The sequence below is a fragment of the Penicillium brevicompactum genome (genome assembly GCF_028827555.1).
Source record: "Penicillium brevicompactum strain IBT 35665 chromosome Unknown utg000006l_segment0_segment0, whole genome shotgun sequence".
Taxonomy (NCBI): Eukaryota; Fungi; Ascomycota; class Eurotiomycetes; order Eurotiales; family Aspergillaceae; genus Penicillium; species Penicillium brevicompactum.
In genome coordinates, this window is record NW_026623209.1 from 6,542,478 (window position 1) to 6,559,631 (window position 17,154).

Sequence of the window (17,154 nt, forward strand, 5' to 3'; positions counted from 1 at the left end):
TGGTGAGATAACCTTCGTTATTCTTTGTACAATGGGCCAACTTTTATTTGCTATTTGCCATTTGCCTAGCGAACATGTTTGTTGTGCAATTAACAATCGTCGAGGCACTGGGAGTCAGTGGCACACTATCTCCCTGGTTGATAGGATCATTTCTTGAGGCGAATGGTGTCTCCGTCATTGTATCGGGCTCATTGGCCGATCTCTGGAATCCCAAATGGCTTATGATCGGATCTTTTGTATGGTTGACTGTGTGGAATATTGTTGGGGTGTTTTCCATCAACCCAGACAGGGCTGTGCTGTTTTTCGTTGTCCGCGCCATGATAGGCCTCGCTGTTGGAGTCCTCTGTTCAACGGCAATGAGCTTACTTGGTCGTGTCTACCGACCCGGGCTTCGCAAAAATCGAGTGTTCTCGGCAATGGGCGCAATGATACCGCTGGGTTTTGGCATCGGTGCTCTTCAAGGGGGCGCTTTCAGCGCCTGTCTGCATTGGATCTTTGGCTCAACGGCACTTCTATCCGACGCTTGCGCAGTTGCGGCTTTATGGGCGATACCTTCTGCGCAAAAGTCTCAAAATCCCAAGCAGAGCGGAGCTTCATTTAGAGACTTTGATATATACGGGTCCATTGTGCTTGTAGCAGGCTGTGGGCTTCTCATATTCGGCTTGACACAAGGGGTCCCATCTGAATGGTCACCATATAGCTATGCAACGATGATCGCCGGTTTTTTATTGCTAGTCGCCTTCTACATCATGGAAACATATGTCCGAAGACCCCTGATCGACGGCCGTCTCTGGACTACAGAAGGGTTTGTTCCGCTTATTATCTGTTACTTTATCGGCTATGGTGCGTTCATAGGTGCCTGGTTACTCTACGCCGTACGCTTCCTTCTTACGGAGCAAAATAAGCAACCTATTGTCGCGGCTGCCTGCTTGATCCCGATGGCGGTTTCGGGGATGGTCGCTAGCTGGGTCGTCTCTCGCACGCTACACAAAATCCCAGGACACTACGTATTGGTCGGGAGTATGGTGGCCTTTGCATGTGGACCGGCCTTCTTTTTACCGCAGTCCGCTGGAACGATATACTGGGCACTTTCATTCCCCTGCTTGTTGATAGCCACGTTTGGGCCGGACATGTCTTTTGCCGCTATATCTGTATTTATCACATCTCGCGTCCCAAGTGATTTTCAAGGCGCTGCCGGGGGCTTGTTAATTGCAGCTCAGAGCATCTCATCCGCTGTCTTTGCAGCCGTGGGAGATTCAATAGGGGAAAAGGTTTCTAGCGCGGAGGGCTACAGCTTGGATCTACATGCTTTGCGTTCGATTTGGTGGTTCAGCCTTGCTTCCAGTATTGTGGGTGGAGTTGTTTGTGCAATCTTCGTGCGCATACCCAAAGAGGATGAGAAAGCACATATGCAGTCCACGGGTAAGAGCGAAGCTCATGTCTGTTACGGTTGACCAGTATGTGAACCGAAATTTTAATGAGTTCCCAGGTCCATCTCTCGATTTTAAGATATTGGTGAATAGAAGACAGAAAATGATCAAAGCGCGAGCTGTTTCATCCGAATCTGGCAAATACTACTCTGTAATAGGGATTGGAAGCGTCTCTAGACTTGGTGATTAGTTGGTCGATTGTCGTAGCTTATGACTGTCAGGTCATTTTCGGAATGTGGTCGACCCGCTGCGCGTTTCGCTCGGTTCCGCTCGGGACCCGTTGATCTTATCAGCTTTATACCTGCCCAGGTGATATTTTCAAGCTATCAAGTTGGTAACTACATCAATGTGGTTCCAAGCGACCATTGCAATATGTATCCGATTGGTAAGCTCCTGAATGTTGCAGGAAGCATCGCCCTTGGAATCCTCAGCTACAACACATGGAGATTCATTTCCTTCCATCTAGCCCTCTACGGCGATCGAAAACTTGACAGATACAAATCCAAGAATCAACGGAGTTGGGCTATTGTCACAGGTGCAAGCGCAGGAATTGGTCTTGGCTATGCAGAAGAGCTCATAACCCGAGGATTCGGTGTCATCATTTTCGGCCACAAACTCGATGAGCTCCAACAAGCCGAGATCCACCTGAGAACGATTTCAGACAATTCCGATATCCGAATCGTCAAATTGGACGCGATTACTGCATCACCAACCGAAATCAAGGATGCCTTGAATGAGTTCAAGCAACTGCATATCACAATCCTCATCAATAATGTCGGCGGTGCAGTTTCCTGGCCATTCTACAAACCCTCCAGAGAACATACCGCCGACGAAGTCGACAACACAATCAACCTGAATGCCCGGTTTATGGCCCAGCTCACACGTCTTCTACTTCAACACTCACCCAACACTCTCCCTCCCTCATCCTGAACATGAGTTCAGGCTCTCACATGGGCATCCCATGGCTTTGCACATATAGCGCAGTCAAAGGCTTCATCGCATCATTCAGTCGAGCCATATCCCGCGAGATGAAAGCTACAGGCGTCGCGATTAACAGCATTGTTGTTTACCCGGGCGATGTTCATAGCCAGGCCAACACGAGTGGTCTTGCGCCTTTTTCGCCCTCTTCCAGAGAGTATGCGAAAATGGCACTAGATCGCGTGGTGACGGCTGTTCGACAGGGAAGGAATGAGATGAGCCCGTTCTGGATGCATGGTATTTCTGGGGTGTTGGACTTTGTGCCTGAATTTTTGGTGCAAAGTCTGACGCAAACGAGCCTTGAGGGCAAACTGGAGGCACAGGCTGAACAAATGATGAAAGTCAAGGAACTTTAGATATTTGCTGCGAATCGAATTCTTCAGGTCACTTGGCTTCATCCGAGAATGGTTTCGAAGCGCCTGTTCATTTTGCTGCCCTATCTCTCCGTCACAGTACAAGGGTTTCGACTTTCGGTCACTACCATGATCTTATTTGACATGTCAGGGATTAGGGATTTGAATCCCTAAAATAATCCCTAATAAAAATCCCAGACCGTAGAAGGCGATCACCCGTTATCCCGCCTAAGACGCTTCTTACTTCTGCTAGTCTTGGCATGCGCCAGCGACCAGCCATTTGTCCTGGAGTCTCATGGAATGAAAGTGACCCATCTCAAACACACATACGAACACATTGGTTGTCATTTCTGATGTACATATTGAATTCCCACCTACTATGCTCATATTCGCACAGCAATCTCCCTCAATACCAAAGCTAGGACCATGCAGCGTCACGCAAGCCCCAAGGACCTTGGGGAAGAGTACCTCGATGGCCAGCTCAAGTGAGGACATTGGAGTCAAGTACCGCGCGTGACTCAGAAAGTATAAATTGCCATAGATCCCTCTGATGTGCACCGTGCTTGAATTCTTGTCTCGTCTAGTTTCATCATTTTGCTTCAGCGACATCTGAAACACCAGATTGATACCTAACCTACCTCATTCAGCATGTCCTCCCCCCCAGCCTCCCCCGGAAGATTACGAGATCCACGATGTGATCATCATTGGTGCTGGCCCTTGTGGTCTCGCTGTTGCAGCACGACTGAGCGAAGAAACCCCTTCGGCGGTCTTCACAGACGAAGAACACCAACGTTATCACTGGATCAAGAAACACAGCGGACGGATGAACCTAGTACAAGCTCGGCACAATAAGATAAATGGAGTACGGGCAACGAAATGGGACAGAGAGAATCAATGCCCTCGTGGGGGAAGTGGTCGGCGCGCTTCAACGGACTCGACTTCTTCAGTCCCATCCTTGTCGGCTTCCTCGACCACATCCACATCCTCTGTCTCATCCCTGGTTCTTGATGGATCGGGAGATAAATGGATGCAGCGCTGGAACAATGCGTTCAAAACACTGGAGATCAGGCAACTTCGCAGTCCAATGTTCTTCCATGTCGATCCCGGTGACCGGGATGGTATGTTGGCCTATACGCAGGAGAGTGGAAGAGATACAGACTTGTGGGAGATTCCAAATTGTGTCGGGAAGGAAATGAGCAAACACAAGAAGAAGAAGAGAAGACAAGGCGGCAAAAATCAGTAAGTCTTTCCAACCAGACAGAGCATGGGTGATTCTCTAATCCGGGATTGTTGTCAGAACTATTGGTGGCGAAATCGACGAGCGAGACCGGAAAGACTATTTCTCTCCCTCGACAGGCCTATTCGCTGATTACTGTGCCTCTATCATTGATCGATATTCTTTGGACGAACCGGGTCAGATCTTGCAGTGCGAGGCCACCGATCTCTCCTATGACTATCTCTCGGATAACTCGGATTCAAAGGTGTTCACAATCACCACTTCAGCCGGAAAAAAGTTCTATAGTAGGACTGTAGTCCTTGCCATTGGTCCCGGTGGTGCAGGAGTGTCCAAAAATTTCCCATGGAAGCCATCATCTGAGCAAGAGGGAGCAGCTGCATGTTGCCACAGCATGGAGATCAAGCAGTTCCCCAGCCCCGGTGTACGCGATAAGATTCAACGACGCCAAGAGACAAATATTGTCGTTGTTGGAGGAGGATTGTCATCGGCGCAGATTGTCGATATGGCTGTCCGCAAAGGCGTCACAAAAGTGTGGTTTATTTTGCGATCTGGGTTGAAAGGTGTGTGTATAGACCCTGCAGCTGAACCTGTAGCTAACACTTAGCCAGTTAAACATTTTGATATTAATCTGTCCTGGATGGGCAAGTACAAGAACTGGGAGAAAGCGGCGTTTTGGTCCGCTGACACCGATGAAGGTAAGGTGCGCTCTGATCACATCGAAACCTTGGACTAACATCGACAGAACGCTTGGAGATGATTCAAAATGCCCGCAATGGAGGCAGTATCACACCTCGATACACGAAGATTGTGAAACAGCACGCGGCACGGAATCGCGCCTCCATTCACCCCTGCACCGAGATCAAAAAACACGAGTTCAATTCAGAGAGCCAAACATGGACCCTGACAACCAACCCGCCAATCCCAGACCTACCACCCATCGACTTCATTTATTTTGCAACAGGAGCAAAGGCCGACGTGCGTGAAATGCCACTGCTCCGTGAAATGAACGATCAATACCCCATTGAGGTCAAAGCGGGTCTTCCATGTCTGACCAACGACCTGTCCTGGAGGAGTGACGTCCCCTTGTTCATGACGGGACGCATGGCATCCCTGCGACTTGGGCCGGGGGCGCCGAATTTAGAAGGTGCCAGAGCGGGCGCGGAACGTGTCGCGTGGGGAATTGAAGAGGTGCTGCAGAAGGGCGAGAAGGCTGACGAGCAGTGCGAAGGGTTCTGTGGCCTTGGTAATCGGTATGCTTCATTGATTGATGGATGAGGTTTTGTTTCATGTGGTCTGTCTGTAGAAATGTGCTTTCATGGCATGCAAGAACGAATGTGCATCACACATATGAGCAATGACTTGATTCAAACAATTAAGCTTGTTTCACGTCGCGCTAGGGAGCGGATCGAAGATCATAGGACCTGTGCTGGATAAACTACCCAAACGGGTATCAGGATCTTGCATTTCCCCCTTCATTCCAGCCAGGGATTAATTATCCCATGCGTTTACCGAGGATAACCCGGGGAAGGCTGGAGACTGAGTGGGTCAGAAGAATGTGATGATCCCTTGTCTCCTGTATAGCTCGGGGGATTTAAAAGTAGAAACTCGCCGACGTTGCAACGGATATACCGCTATTTGACAAGATCAATTCACTTGACGATTTCAAGGGATTCCATGTCATAGCGACATGGCAGATAACAAAAATACCCCGAAGATGGAGCCGCCGACCGAACCCTCAGTAGAGGAGCTCCGGGCGCTGCCGAATAACACGAATCAAAACTGGATCAAGGACAAAGGTCTGAGAAAATTGAACCTTGGTATCTTCTTCATGTATACGACAGCCTCATCAGCTGGGTATATTGGGAATTTGGTGAATAGCTTACTAGTGCTACCCGAGTGTAAGTATCCTGCCCTGGTTTCTGGTCCTGCGACCTGGCCCTAACCAATACATCGCAGTTGGCGTCATCGTCGGTGGTCTTAATCCAAGTATCGTTGGATTGATAATCGCCGCGAGCTCTTTGGGAGCTTTGATCTCCTTTGCGCCAGCATCCTATATTGCGGACATGTTCGGGCGTAAGGTTTGCGTTGGAATTGGATGCGCCTTGACTATTGTCGGGGCTATCATCGGAGCCTCAATTCAGAATCACTGGGCCTTTTTCGGCACGAGGATTCTGTCCGGCATTGGTATGGGTATCGCACAGACTGCGGCTCCTCTCCTGGCTACCGAGATCGCCCATCCACGCCAGCGGCAGACCGCCACGGCTCTGTATAACGCATCTTGGTGCTTAGGAGCTATTGGGTCGGCCGCAGTTACCTATGCCACAATATCAATAGGAAACAGTTGGTCATGGAGGGTCCCTTGTGTGCTGCAAGTGTCGTATCCATTGTTCCAAATCTTAGGGCTGCTCGTGTTTGTGCCCGAGAGCCCAAGGTGGCTTGTGTCAAAAGACCGGAAAGACGAAGCTCTGGCTATACTAGAGAAGTACCATGCCAATGGAAGCATGAATGACGAATTGGTTCAACATGAATTCCGTTTGATCTGCGCCACGATCACGGCTGAAATGAGCAGTACCAAGAGCTGGGGCTCGTTCTTCAAGTCCAAAGGAGATATCCACCGCTTGTCCATCTGCGTTTTGGTCGGGTTGATGCAGGAGTGGGCTGGAAATGGTAGGAACCTTATCCCAGGTCACGAATTCTTCTCTAACGGCGTTGCAGGTATCCTGTCTTACTACCTCGCTCCGATTCTCATGTCGGTGGGCATCACCAAAGCCGCCGATCAGGCTGCTGTCAATGTGAGTTTGCAAGCCTGGAACTTCTTGCTGTCGGCAGCGGGTGCGGTGGCATCCGAGCGATATGGACGCCGCGTTCTCTGGCTTCTTTCCACCATTTTGATGATTGTCTTCCTCTCGTCGTCCACCTTAGCTGCTGGTCTGCATTCCGAGAAACACATTGCCGCCGCCGGGATAGCTACAGTCCCCCTGCTCTTCCTGTTTTTCGGGGCATTCGATCTCGCTTATGCCCCCTGTTCATCTCGTATCCTGCTGAGATCCTACCCTTCCAGCTGCGTGCCAAGGGGATTGCTGTGACCCTCTCTGTGGATGCTGTGGCTTGTTTCTTCAACCAATATGTCAACCCCGTGGCCTTCACAGCCATTGAGTGGAGGTATTATTGTGTCTTTATTGGGTGCCTCGTTGTATTCTTGGCCCTCATCTACTTCCTGTTCCCTGAGACGAAGGGTCGTTCTCTAGAGGAAGTTGCGAAGATTTTTGATCAAAAATCCCAGCTTGACGAGGAGAAAAAGAAGGCAGTAACATAGTCCAACTGTTTGAATGAATGTCGATGTCGGGAGTTCCCAAGTCGAAGTGAAGAGAGAACGCGTAGTTCACCGCCCAATCAAAAGTGGAGGGTTGCTAATGTCTTCCCCGCAAATGCAACGCGGCCCGTTGCAACATCGTATATCTTTCTTTGCATCGCGACTGCTAGGGGTTTTTGTTCTTATAAAAGGTCCGTTCGCCCTGTTTAACAAAGATGTATAAATGAAGCATCTGCCTTGCCTCTTGCGAGCCCACATCTCTCCAACCTACCTGCCCTCTACTTCCGTCACGTCATGAAAGACCCCAACACCAAACAGCTTCGCTTCCTGGTTATTGGCGCTGGCTCTCGCGGAAATGCCTATGCCCGCGCCGTGACCACCGCAACGACGGGTGTCATCCACGCCGTCGCCGAGCCGCACGCTTTTAAACGCCGTGAGTTTGGTCGCAACTACATATGGGAGACAGCTCCGAGTCCCGGGCAGGAGTTCGCAGACTGGCGTGAATGGATCGCATGGGAAATCAAGCGGCGAAACTCACATGGCACAGACACTGTCGGTGTGGATGGTGTCTTCATTTGCACACTGGATGAAACACACGTGGAGATTGTCCGGGCTCTTGCTCCGTTGAAACTCCATATTCTCTGCGAGAAACCCCTTGCTCTCTCGCTGGATGATTGTTTGACGGTGTATCGTACGCTCCAACCTCCTCAAGGCTCAACGATAACACCTCCCACGAACATATTTTCTATTGGCCACGTCCTTCGCTATAGTCCGCATAATATACTCTTGCGGAAACTCCTGGCAGATCGCGTGATTGGCGATATAGTCTCCCTTGAGCATTGCGAGCCTGTCGGGTGGTGGCACTTCTCGCATAGCTATGTCCGCGGCAACTGGCGACGAGCTACGGCGGCGGGGGATGGGTCGCTCCTCACCAAATCCTGCCATGATATCGATTTCATAATGTGGTTGCTGTGCTCCCCGCCTACTGCTGAGGTAGGTACAAACCCAGCTCATCGGCCACATTTCCCGCGCTCGATCTCCTCGACTGGAACCATGACACAGTTCCGGAAAAAGCGCAAACCTGTCGCTGCTGGCGATGCTACAAATTGTCTTTCGTGTCCCACGGAGCGTGATTGTAGTTACAGCGCCGTGAGGATTTATAATGATCGCCACCTGGCGCAAGGTCACGCAGACTGGCCTGTTAACATCGTATGTCCGGACATCGAGGATGTCTTCCGTGCACAGGGCGGCAAAGCTGCGGAGTCATTGCTTCTTTCCCGCCTCGGTGAAGACTACGATCGAAACACGGTAGCCGATGAAACCATCGCCTCGCGCCCCTGGTATGGGCGCTGTGTTTATGAGGCTGACAATGATGTCTGTGACGACCAGGTGGTGACGCTCGCCTGGGATGATGAAGAAACAGCACCGCACCGATTTGCTAAAACGGCCTCGTTCCACATGATAGCTCCTACTGAAAAGCAATGCGAGCGACGGGGACGTGTTTATGGCACAGCCGGGGAGATCGCCTATGATAGTCACTCGATCTCGATATACGATTTCGCCACAGGGAAGACTTCTGTCATCGATGTGCCAAAGCCACCGCCCGATCAGAAGGAATCACATGGCGGTGGAGATTACGGTCTTGCGAGACAGTTCGTCAATGCTGTCGAGGCAGTTGAGAACGGTGGGTTGGATGTTGAGACCGCGCAGGCGCGGTTCGTCGGATGTTCCCTCGAGGAAGCGGTTCGCAGTCACGCAGTTGTGTTTGCTGCCGAGGAGGCTAGAAGAGAGGAAAAGGTCGTTCAATGGGACACTTGGTGGAGTGACAAATTGAAGACTTCCGCTGCTACATGGAATATGTGAGTGTAGCAGTCATGCTTCAGGAGAGCACGCAGACTTGGGAACTGAGTTTACTTTAATTGATGCCACTAACGAATGATTTCGCGTCCACTATGTTTTATCTCACCCTATCTCTCTTGCCGGTGACCTTACAAACTGTGGTCAATCTGGAAAACGTTGGCCTACGCAGATATAATCTTTGTCCCCCGGATGCGAAAATCAAAGACCCTCCGGTTCATTTCGCGAACGAGAGCGCAGTCAGTATAAACCATATCTATCTCACAGTGTGCTTAACTCGAGGCTCCCCTTTGCCGGGGGTCCAGAGTGCTTGGTTTCTAAGAAAACCTTCTGCATCCCTTGGTCACGTCGCTCAAAGACCTCGTAAACTCGCTCGATGTCCTCAAGGCGAAGTCGGTGGGTGACCATGTTCAACGGATTGATCTCATTCTTTTGGATCAGACTCATCAAATCCCCCCAGTATTTGTGAACAGGAGCCTGCCCATTACCTATCAATCGAACTCCGGTCTCCATAAGAGCGCCGATATTGAAATGATTGGTCTGCATGCGTGTTCCGAGGTTAGTGGAGTAATTGACGACTCTTGAAGAACAACTCACATATCCCGCGTAGATACCCGTGACTCCAACACGGCCAAATGACCGAACAGAAGTGATCATCTCGTTGAGAAGCTCCGAGGTATCGGTCTCCATTCCAAGCATCTGTTCAAAGTAGTGCGCCCAGCCTTTAGCATATTCGCCTGCCGCACACTCCAAGGCAACATCGAGGCCACCTGGAACCAGCTCTTTGATCCCTGCTGTCACTGATTTTCCAGCCAGATTGGTGAAATCAATTGTCTCAAGTTTCGGCAGTTTCCCCTTCACGTACTCCAGGCGCCACGAAGCATCCCCACCATCGATGAGGATCACACGACTAGCCCCATGGGAGAAGGAAAATTCAGCACACATCTGGCCGATAGGGCCAGCACCCCAGATGCCAACAACGTCCCCTTGCTTGACCCCGGTGTCAACCACACAGTGCCACGAGGTAGCAACCACGTCCGATAGATAGAGTGCTTTCTCGTCAGGTACATCATCTGGTATGGGCAGAAGATTTATGTTGCCGTATGGCACTCGAATGTACTCGGCTTGTCCACCGGCGAAGCCTCCTGTAAAGTGGGAATACCCGAACATGCCTGGATCTCCCATTAACAACGTTCAACTCCAAGACACATCATTGGAACCCACGTACATACCAGCTGTTCGCTTTCCATACATTGCATTCTCAATGGTGTTCTCATTGGTCCTCTCGCACTGAGAGAAGCGTTGGTTTCGACAATTTTCGCAGTCTCCACAGGCAATTGGAAATGATACGACGACGCGTTGGCCGACTTCGAGGCGATTGGCTTCTGGGCCAACTAGTTCCACTATCCCACAGCACTCGTGTCCCAGAACATCACCTTTCTCGAGCTGGGGAATAACTCCTGTATGACGAGGTTGGCTTTTGAAAGTCTTGACAAATATGAAATGATAGCTGGTCGCCTACCATGATACAGATGCAAGTCGCTCCCGCAAATGGTGCTCCCCGTCACTCGGACGACCACGTCGCCTGGGTCAATAACGGACGGTTTTGGCATTTCCACTGGATGCTAATTAGCTTTGCCTTGGAGATAACCTGGTGACATACCTAATTTGACATTGTTTTTGCCTTGCCAAGTTGTCGCCAGGATTCTTTCTCCTGTTTCCATGCCATGGTCATTGTAGTTGCTGACATCTGTAGTCACTGTGGCATTGTCCCCGTGGCCAATCATTCTTTCAACAACATTTGCTGCTTGTGTGAATGCCATTGTGGGCTTGGGCTTTTTGATGTTGATTTCAGTGAAGAGTTGGGCGCCTGTGATTGAAAAGTGTAACTTGTTTCTATCTCAACGATCAAAGTCAACGACAATGTTAGCCAGATCACAGCCCAATCTGAACTTTTTTATCAGACGAGCTTTTTCCTGCAATTCCTGTTTTCGCGCGCGGAACCAGCTTCTTTCTTCAATGGTGATGTTGGTTCAACAACTGACATCATCATGATCATTTCAAACCTGTCCCGAGGTCTTTTATCTTCATCTAGTCCCCAATTCTCTGTTCACAGCTTAGCCAAGACTACCTTTACTTGACCAATTATAATTACTCGATGATTAGTTGGAAGAACAGTAAAAAGGACTGCCAAGAAGCCTGAAGACTGTCGAAAAGAGAAACCGTTAAACAAGCTCAAGACTCCCCGTCAACATGACACAGCATGATCTGAAATCCCTGGATAATCCTCCTTAGCTAAGACCGCTATGGGCTTGTTGTTTGTTGGTTTTCTGAAATGATATGAAGATCCACATATTATGAACGTGTTGGTAGTTTCTATCGCATGCATAGTTCATATCTTTTGATTCTGCTTTCCCATCTCACGTTCAGACAGAACTACAAAACAATTAAAAGGTGATTCCCATCCAGCAGGTTCCACATTAACCTCATTATACTCAATTCCCCAAACAGATTAGGTCTTGACATCGGGCTCCTCACGACCAACGTACTCCTTGAACTTGAGCAGGGACAGAGCCAGTGAGATGTTGTCGGCCAAGTATTCCTGGGCACTGAGACCGAACTTGCTCTTGTCGGCCTCGTAGCGCTCAACGTAGAGACGGATGGTGGCGCCACTGCTGCCGGTGCCGGACAGACGAACGACCATACGGCTGCCGTCGTCGAACTTGGCATACAAGCCCTGGTTCTTGGAGACGCTGCCGTCCAAATCGGTGTAAGAGAAGTTACCGGCGTCAACAACCTTGCGAGAGCCGATGGAGGAGCCGATGAAGGTGTCACGGTTGGCGACGAGGTCGGACAAAGTACCGACGACCTTGTTAGCACCCTCACTGTCGACGTTCTCGTAGTCGTAGCGAGTGAAGAAGGTGCGGCCGTAGGTCTGCCAGAACTCGTTTTGAATGGAAGCAATGCTGGGGGTCTCGTTGGACTTCTCCTTGGCGACGCCAGCAATGATGTTCAACCAAGCGACAACAGCCCACAGACCGTCCTTCTCACGGATGTGGTTGCTACCAGTTCCGAAGCTCTCCTCGCCACAGATAGACATCTTCTTCTCATCGAAGAGGTTGCAGAAGAACTTCCAGCCGGTGGGGACCTCGTAGCTCTGCAGGCCCTGGGCCTTGGCCACGCGGTCAACAGCACCAGAAGTGGGCATAGAACGAGCCAGTCCGTAGACACCTTGCTTCTGGAAGTAGGGGATGAGCTTGGCATGGTGGGCAATGATGGCCAAGCTGTCGCCGGGGGAGACAAATGTGTTGGCACCGTAGATCATGTTACGGTCACCGTCGCCATCGCTGGCGGCACCGAAGTGCACACCGTTGTTGTTAACGGCCTCGACGAGCTCATGGGCATACACCAGGTTGGGATCGGGATGACCGCCACCAAAGTCCGGCTTGGGCTGGCAGTTCATGGTGCTGCTGGCGGGCAGACCGAGTTCCTTGACGAAGATGTCCACGCCGTAGGGACCAGTCACACCGTGCATGCCATCGAAGAGCACCTTGAAGTCCTTGTGGGAGCTCAGGAACTCCTTGATCAGATCGAAATCAAAGATCTCCTTCATCATGGTCACGTAGTCAGCAGTGGAGTGCACGACCTCAACCTCGAGGGGGCCGTAGCTCTTGGTGCCAATGGTGGTGGTGTCGACATCTGGGACGTCGGCAATCTTGTAGGAGGTCAGGGACTTGGAGGTGGCGAAGATCTTGTCGGTGACGCTCTCAGGGGCGGGAGCACCGTTGGCCAAGTTGTACTTGATACCAAAGTCGTTCTCAGGACCTACAGGTGGATACCTTGTTAGTCCGGAGGTAAACATTGGTTGGAGATTTCGATCATTACTCACCACCGGGGTTGTGACTAGCAGTCAGGAGGATACCACCAGTAGCCTTTCTCACGCGGATCAGGTTGCTAGCAGCCGGGGTACTCATAATGCCATTCTGGCCGACCAGCAGCTTCTTAACGCCATAGGCGGCACTGATCTTGGCGATCTTGGAAATGACCTCCGGGTTGTAGTAACGGCCATCGCCACCAATGACGAGGAAAGAGTTCTCAACACCCTCGGGGATAGACAAGAGAATGCTGGTGATGAAGGACTCGGAGTAGTGAGCCTGCTCAAAGACCTTGACCTTCTTGCGGAGGCCGGAGCTGGGGAGCGCGTTAGGTGGGACAATGGCGGGGTAGCAGACCACTTACGTTCCAGGCTTCTGGTCGGTGAAAGGGGTGATGGAGACCGTCTGGACGGACATGATGAATTGCAAGGTGAGAGAAAACGGGGAATAGTGCAAGGGGGAGAAAAGGAAAGGAAAAGAGAGAGGGGAAAGTTCACCGACTTGTAGCTTCTCGGGAGGGGCGTCATGTGTTTATCCCACTAAAAGGAGGTACAGGTACGACTTGACTACTTGACGACTTGACTGCTTTGGTCTTTAGTGAGTTGTATTTTGAGGTATTCTTAGTATTCGCCACATTCTAATTGTGTTGAATTGGGGAATTATTCAAGAAAAGATTCGTGAAGCCATACTCCGTACTTGGCCATACAGTTTCATCTCTCTTTTCTCCCTTCTACTGTATACCCATTGCCAATCAAAAGAAAACCCTTGGGAGGGAGGCCCAAGAATACCAGCCTGGTCCAGTTCTATGTACCTCCAGGGCGATGTACAACACCGAGAGGGAAAGGATAGCTCATGCAGGATTTTCAGGTTGACCCATGTCTCTCTGTACTCTGAGACATCCACATAAAAATAGCGTCACTATTATTGTTTATAGCTCCACCCCAAAGAGCTTCTCCTTGTAGAATCGAATCTCCTCGATACTTTCCAGAATATCATCCCGAGCTAGATGGACCTCTCGCTTCGGGGGAACCTGGTTCAGCAGCTCGTCACTCCCCCACCTCCGGGCTGCTTCCTTGAAAGAACTCACGTCCAAGATGCGATAATGGAGATGATCCAACACCTTGGAATAGGGTGCACATGCAAGGAATGCTTTATCGGCATGCACGCTGTTCCCAGCGAGCAGGGCAGTGCGCGGGGCTGGAATGTGCTGTTGGATGTAGGCGAGGAGTTGGTCGGCGGCGGTGGAGGGGGAAGTGGTCGAGGCGCGCACGGCGGCGGTGAGGCCCGTGCGCCCGTGTGTCTCGACGCACCATTGATTCATCGCGTCGAGGGTGGAGTCCGGAACATGGATGACCGTTTCAAATCCCTGTGGCTCGACAAGATTGAGATGCGCGTCTGTGATGAAGCAGCAGATCTGGAGGATCTGGTCGGTATTTGCGTCGAGACCCGTCATCTGTGGGTGTTAGCGCGTTGCCGTCTGCAGCAGATCTGAACACACCTCGCAGTCGATCCAGACCAGAGGATCTGCGGAGCGTTGGAGTGGCATGGTGGAGAGAGAAGAGATTGATGTTCTTGGTATTCGTGGGCTCCGCTGGTGAAGCTGTTAAAATGGGTTAAAGTGCAAACGGGGGGCAGAATCTCTGACGTGGTGGAGAAAGCCGACCACGCGAAAAGTAGGTCGGAAAATGTTTCGGAGCATAGGACTTAAGATTGACGAGTTAGGGAAATATGGTGGTGGTGGAAGGAAACGTTTGGAATGTACGGAGTAAAACTACAGTAGTTACGGAGTATCAGGTTCATAATAGCGCGCCTAACAGTGATCGAGCCATCTCCGCCACCTCTCTGGATGCAACCGAGTGCCGTGGTACTACATAGTCTGCCGCAATGTACGATTACAAGATCATGCTTCAGCTGCCCGAGATGGCTCAATAGGGTATTCCTTCAAAATGCTGGCTGTAGTATAGGTGGACATAACGGCGTAATGATAGAAACAGCATTCAGGGACATGGTATATGGCAAAGCTCCTGCCACGCTAGTCCCATGCGCACAGAGACTGCAAGCGGCGTGAGCGAGCCCAGAGGCTCATACATGATATCAAGACCAGACCACCCAGATTAAACCCGTTCGTGGAGGGGGTGGGGTGATCTACAACTCTTCCTCGGCCGATGGTGGGCCCGCGGATAACTCAGGGGTGAGGTTGAGGTTATTGCCAAATGTGCTCGTATGGCTGGTGGATTCGGTCGGGGCAGAAGAGCCAAGAACTTCGTTGATCCTACCGGAGGACTCGGCGATCCGACGTCTCAGGGCGTTCTCGTCCGCGGTGGAGACACTCGCTCGCTGCTTCTTTAGGGGGCTACCGAACAGTCCGTCCGATAGTTCGGAAGCTGGCTGGCTTGGCTCGGGCCCAGGCGCACTCGAAGACCCCTTTGGTGGCGTGGCTGAGCGTTCAGTAGCCGGAGGGGTCGATCCGGAACCAGAAGCTGGGGTGTCGGCAGAGTCTGCAGCACTGCCTGCGGGGGGTTCAGCAGAGTGTTGACGCTTGAGCTATGACAGTGTTAGCAGGAGCTAGTGAACGCGAAACATGTAACTTACTCGAATTTTCCGCATGCTCTCCGCCAGTTCTCCCTGGCGTTGGATATCATCAGGGGATAAGAACTGATCATCATTCTTATCGGTGGCTTCTTCGTCGTCGGCCTTTCCAAGAATAGGGTTGTCGGTGTCGTCATCGTCACTGTCCATATCGTCGTCGTTCTTTTTACCCTTTCGTGCCTTGGGCTCGTTGTCCCGGAAGTTGAGGAATCCAGCAGCTCCACCCGGCTTTATTGGCCCAAGGTTCGCAAGATCATCATGAATCGATTTGCGCTTTGCGTGACCCGGTGTTTCTTGTGCTTTGGTGTCTTTCAGGATGCCCATCTTTTGCAATTGGCCTGCACAGGGTTAGAATCATTCTCTCAGAGGTAAACATAAGAAAAGCAAAATGGGTTCAAGTACTTACGCCCACCGCGGTACATAAAAGTGAAAGTAGCGTACGGCTTATCACTCGGGTCAATCCCAGTAACAGTCTGCGTGCTGATACTCTTCGGATCGAGTGTTTTGGGTTTCGCAAAGCTCGTGGTATGATCAACATCAGCATCTCCCCCGCCACTGTTGTCCTGACCACCTTCTTCGTCCTCGTGTGCGTCAAACTGGGGCGAGTACTCGCCCCTCTTGATTTCTCCCGATGCCAACACCCGGAACAAAGAGACCTTGATTTGGCCGGCTGTTTCAGGAATGGGGTCATCGTCATCCGAGTCAGAGGAGAGGTCATCGTCGGAAACATCCTCGAGGGGAGACTTTTCGTCGTTGCCGTAGCGCATAATGGATTTCGACCTGGCGGGGTGGTTGTCTTCCATCTCCATAGCGGTCTGTTCCTCTTCACGCTTGATGCGTCGCTTTTCCATCTTCTGGCGCCTCCGTTCGATCTTGGCGGCGGCATCCTTGCCCTCGAGGTCCAATCCGTTGAGCCAGCGCTCCAGCCCGACTTCACGAAACAGGAACTCGCGCTCTGCGATCCCCCCCGCCTTCGGAATCGGGTACACTGACCCACCGCGAGTTGACCCAGGTCTCCTCTCCTCTTCGTAGCAGGGTGGCCACCTCCTCTTTTTGCCGTCCATCGAAGTAGATGTATGCAGCCACAGTCTCGTTCGCAGACTTCGTCAGGCCTTGGTAGGGTGCAACTGCGCCGGCGATTTGACCTGACTCACCAGCCAGCTTACCGACTTGTTTTGGTTTCGGCTCGGGACAGTCCGCGGTCGGTTTCGGTGTGGAGTATGGAACATCTTGCTCGGGATTGAGGAGGGTGATGGATATGGCGAAGGTCGATTGTTCCGGTTTCTCTGAGCCGGATTCAGGAACTTTAGGCGGAGGGACTGGGATAAAACAACCTATCCGTGAAGCTCGCGAATGGCGTTGAATCGAGTATTCGGAGATCGGCCCGTCGGGGGTGTGGATGCTCACGGCGAGTCCTTTGAAGCAGGGCATGATGAATAATAGAAAGTCAAACAAGGGGTCCCGTGGGGGAAGGAAGATCCAATATGGAGGCGCACGGCTAGGTCTGCCCCGCAAAGAAAGA

At 51.3% G+C, this 17,154-nt stretch overlaps 8 protein-coding genes across 8 annotated transcripts; 4 read left to right on the forward strand and 4 right to left on the reverse strand.

Annotated features, from left to right (window-relative positions):
* Window positions 1-74: 74 nt before the first annotated feature.
* On the forward strand, window positions 75-1,454 carry N7506_010705 (MFS general substrate transporter; the record flags this gene model as incomplete). Its single annotated transcript, XM_056959998.1, has 1 exon — window positions 75-1,454. One exon carries the CDS (start codon window positions 75-77, stop codon window positions 1,452-1,454), a length of 1,380 nt encoding a protein of 459 aa, XP_056809388.1.
* Window positions 1,455-1,802: 348 nt separating this feature from the next.
* N7506_010706 (NAD(P)-binding protein) lies at window positions 1,803-2,360 on the forward strand (the record flags this gene model as incomplete). The annotated part of the gene is made up of 1 exon (XM_056959999.1): window positions 1,803-2,360. One exon carries the CDS (start codon window positions 1,803-1,805, stop codon window positions 2,358-2,360), a length of 558 nt encoding a protein of 185 aa, XP_056809389.1.
* A 1,050-nt stretch (window positions 2,361-3,410) lies between these two features.
* Window positions 3,411-5,273, forward strand: N7506_010707 (FAD binding domain protein; the record flags this gene model as incomplete). Its single annotated transcript, XM_056960000.1, has 4 exons — window positions 3,411-4,000; window positions 4,059-4,558; window positions 4,607-4,693; window positions 4,741-5,273. Coding segments are annotated over 4 exons (1,710 nt in total), but the record flags the coding sequence as incomplete, so codon positions are not given.
* Window positions 5,274-7,605: 2,332 nt separating this feature from the next.
* On the forward strand, window positions 7,606-9,174 carry N7506_010708 (Gfo/Idh/MocA family protein; the record flags this gene model as incomplete). The annotated part of the gene is made up of 1 exon (XM_056960001.1): window positions 7,606-9,174. The coding sequence occupies one exon, from the start codon at window positions 7,606-7,608 to the stop codon at window positions 9,172-9,174; it is 1,569 nt and encodes a 522-aa protein (XP_056809391.1).
* Window positions 9,175-9,429: 255 nt separating this feature from the next.
* Window positions 9,430-10,991, reverse strand: N7506_010709 (zinc-dependent alcohol dehydrogenase; the record flags this gene model as incomplete). The annotated part of the gene is made up of 4 exons (XM_056960002.1): window positions 9,430-10,340; window positions 10,401-10,628; window positions 10,691-10,786; window positions 10,832-10,991. 4 exons carry the CDS (start codon window positions 10,989-10,991, stop codon window positions 9,430-9,432), a joined length of 1,395 nt encoding a protein of 464 aa, XP_056809392.1.
* Window positions 10,992-11,680: 689 nt separating this feature from the next.
* On the reverse strand, window positions 11,681-13,460 carry pgmA (phosphoglucomutase PGM2; the record flags this gene model as incomplete). The annotated part of the gene is made up of 3 exons (XM_056960003.1): window positions 11,681-12,993; window positions 13,058-13,359; window positions 13,408-13,460. 3 exons carry the CDS (start codon window positions 13,458-13,460, stop codon window positions 11,681-11,683), a joined length of 1,668 nt encoding a protein of 555 aa, XP_056809393.1.
* Window positions 13,461-13,971: 511 nt separating this feature from the next.
* N7506_010711 (oligoribonuclease) lies at window positions 13,972-14,589 on the reverse strand (the record flags this gene model as incomplete). Its single annotated transcript, XM_056960004.1, has 2 exons — window positions 13,972-14,496; window positions 14,542-14,589. The coding sequence occupies 2 exons, from the start codon at window positions 14,587-14,589 to the stop codon at window positions 13,972-13,974; spliced, it is 573 nt and encodes a 190-aa protein (XP_056809394.1).
* Window positions 14,590-15,188: 599 nt separating this feature from the next.
* Window positions 15,189-17,063, reverse strand: N7506_010712 (uncharacterized protein; the record flags this gene model as incomplete). Its single annotated transcript, XM_056960005.1, has 4 exons — window positions 15,189-15,587; window positions 15,636-15,970; window positions 16,039-16,603; window positions 16,626-17,063. 4 exons carry the CDS (start codon window positions 17,061-17,063, stop codon window positions 15,189-15,191), a joined length of 1,737 nt encoding a protein of 578 aa, XP_056809395.1.
* Between the last annotated feature and the right edge of the window lie 91 nt (window positions 17,064-17,154).